General features: G+C 38.2%; 1 protein-coding gene across 1 annotated transcript in view; it reads right to left on the bottom strand.

Annotated features, from left to right (window-relative positions):
* The window catches only part of LOC144450361 (uncharacterized), a 42,892-nt gene that overhangs the window by 6,325 nt on the left and 34,067 nt on the right, over positions 1-2,500 (bottom strand). Inside the window, exons 12-14 of the mRNA XM_078140964.1 lie at positions 2,293-2,393; positions 2,039-2,131; positions 1,550-1,592 (exon numbers count right to left, since the gene is read on the bottom strand). Coding sequence (XP_077997090.1) covers positions 1,550-1,592; positions 2,039-2,131; positions 2,293-2,393 — 237 coding nt within the window. The remainder of the gene's footprint in view (positions 1-1,549; positions 1,593-2,038; positions 2,132-2,292; positions 2,394-2,500) is intronic.

The raw sequence follows: 2,500 nt of genomic DNA, 5'->3' as shown, positions 1-2,500 counted from the left end.
ACACACAATTTCCGTTTCCTTTCTATTTTCTCGTTTTTATGCCCTCCTAGATATTGTGAACAATTACTGGTATAACACAATACTCTTTTATTGATCCAGGGAATCATTTGTAATTGTCCAAAATCCGAATAACTTTATGATCATTACACTTTGTCATTTAAATTGAACTTGGATGGTGGTAGCTAATTACAAGAGGAAATACCACAGGCATGAGTTGAAATCAAACAGTTTACTGCATTCAGATTCACTAGTTTAATGGAGATATGCAAATGTCAAAGGTGGCTAGTGCCTATAATTAAGGGCTTGAGAGTCAATCTGAGGTGGCTAGTGCCCAATGTGGGGCTTGAGAGTCAATCTAAGGTGGCTAGTGTCGAATGTGGGGCTTGAGAGTCAATCTAAGGTGGCTGGCACCCAATGTGGGGCTTGAGAGTCATTCTACGGTGGCTTGTGCCCAATGTGGGGCTTGAGAGTCAATCTAAGGGGGCTAGTGCCCAATGTGGGGCTTGAGAGTCAATCTAAAGTGGCTAGTGCCCAATGTTGGGCTTGAGAGTCAATCTTAGGTGGCTAGTGTGCAATGTAGGGCTTGAGAGTCATTCTACGGTGGCTTGTGCCCAATGTGGGGCTTGAGAGTCAATCTAAGGTGGCTAGTGTCGAACGTGGGGCTTGAGAGTCAATCTAAGGTGGCTAGTGTCGAACATTGGGCTTGAGAGTCAATCTAAGGTGGCTGGCACCCAATGTGGGGCTTGAGAGTCAATCTAAGGTGGCTAGAGCCCAGTGTGGGGCTTTAGAGTCAATCTAAGGTGGCCGGCACCAATGTGGGGCTTGAGAGTCAATCTAAGGTGGCTAGTGTCCATTGTGGGACTTGAGAGTCAATCTAAGGTGGCTAGTGCCCAACGTGAGGTTTGAGAGTCAATCTAAGGTGGCTGGCACCCAATGTGGGGCTTGAGAGTCAATCTAAGGCTACTAGTGTACAATGTAGGACTCGAGAGTCAATCTAAGGCTACTAGTGTCCAACGTGGGACTCGAGAGTCAATCTAAGGTGGCTAGTGTCATTTAAGAAAGTGAGAAATTTCATAGTAAAATTGTATCTTTACAGTTTACCAGTCAATCTGAACTCTGTAATTATTTTTTGTACTTTATTGAAATTGAAAGTGAATTCATTCTATATCATCAACGATAAGTTTATGATTGATGCTTTCAGGACTACATCCTTGTATACTGTTTATTAATATTGATAAGATTGAAGGACTAGAATTGGCAACAATTATCTCATGTAGTTTGGAATTATATATTTTTTACGAAAAAAGACACATTGTTAGCCCTAATTTGCATATCACCGATTATATCATCACGTCATTAACACTTTCTAAATTAAAACCACCAAAAACGTCGCTGCTATCTTTATCACTCTAACTATGACACACACACACACACATTTCACCATGCCTATAGTACACTGAATCTCAGTTTAGCTGTGACCACAACAATGACAAATGCAAACAAGAATAATGTGATATAATGTATAACAGAAATCAGTTGTTTTCCTCACCTTCCTCTCTGCTGTACATCCCTGACATCATCACGGTCGATTCCTATAATAAAAAACCACATGATGATTTATGTTAGCTATCACCAAAACATGAAAGGTGGTTAATGTCCAGTAGAAAATTAGAAGCCATTGGAACATGTATATAAACACATTTACTATTTCACTTATGACTACATGTATAAGTAACATTTTACAAATAATTTGAACTTAATAATGATTATAAAGACTACAAATCTAAACTTACTCCAAGTATTAAATTCTATTTTATATCTAACATTGGATTCTTTCCCACACACATATTGAAAGGTATTTATTTTTGCAACCTGTCTACAGTTTCATTATTATCATGGCGGAGTTCAAATTTTAGCATTACCACTCTTTCTAGCCAAACTAAATTATTTTTCAGTAAACAAATGTCTTCTTCTCTGATGACATCATGGGATATTAATTTGACATCCTAGAAGCCAAGTAAGACACTAATTATCTCACCTTCACTAGCCAATCTTGATTCACCGACCACTTCTTCACCAGCCTTTGCTTCAGATAAGTGTAGCTTCTTCATTTGCTTTTCAACAGCTCCATCTGTCAAATAAAGAACATGTGCATATGTAATATGTGTATAACTGTGTAGAGTGATATGATTCATTTTTGAAAGAATCAGGAAAATATCAACGATAACTAACTATTTTTCTTTTGGCACTGAAATTCAAAAAGTAATATCAAATCTCTCCCAATATTCTTACCTTGACAAGGTAAACTGGCAGCGGCTTCTTTTCTACCCTTGCCGCCATCAGCAGGTGTTAGTATTCCCAATGTCTTGCAGTACAGACAATCCCACTTGGCACTGTATATAGAATGAAATGAAATTATCAACATTTTACTAAAGTAAGACAGAAAGTAAACCGGTGTTAAAAACATTCGTGCAGTCTATTACTTTATTTACTTTCACTC

This window comes from Glandiceps talaboti, chromosome 19 (genome assembly GCF_964340395.1).
Source record: "Glandiceps talaboti chromosome 19, keGlaTala1.1, whole genome shotgun sequence".
In the NCBI taxonomy this organism is placed as follows: domain Eukaryota; kingdom Metazoa; phylum Hemichordata; class Enteropneusta; family Spengelidae; genus Glandiceps; species Glandiceps talaboti.
The sequence above is the reverse complement of the archived record's forward strand: the minus strand, read 5'-3'. Positions and strand labels throughout refer to the sequence as shown.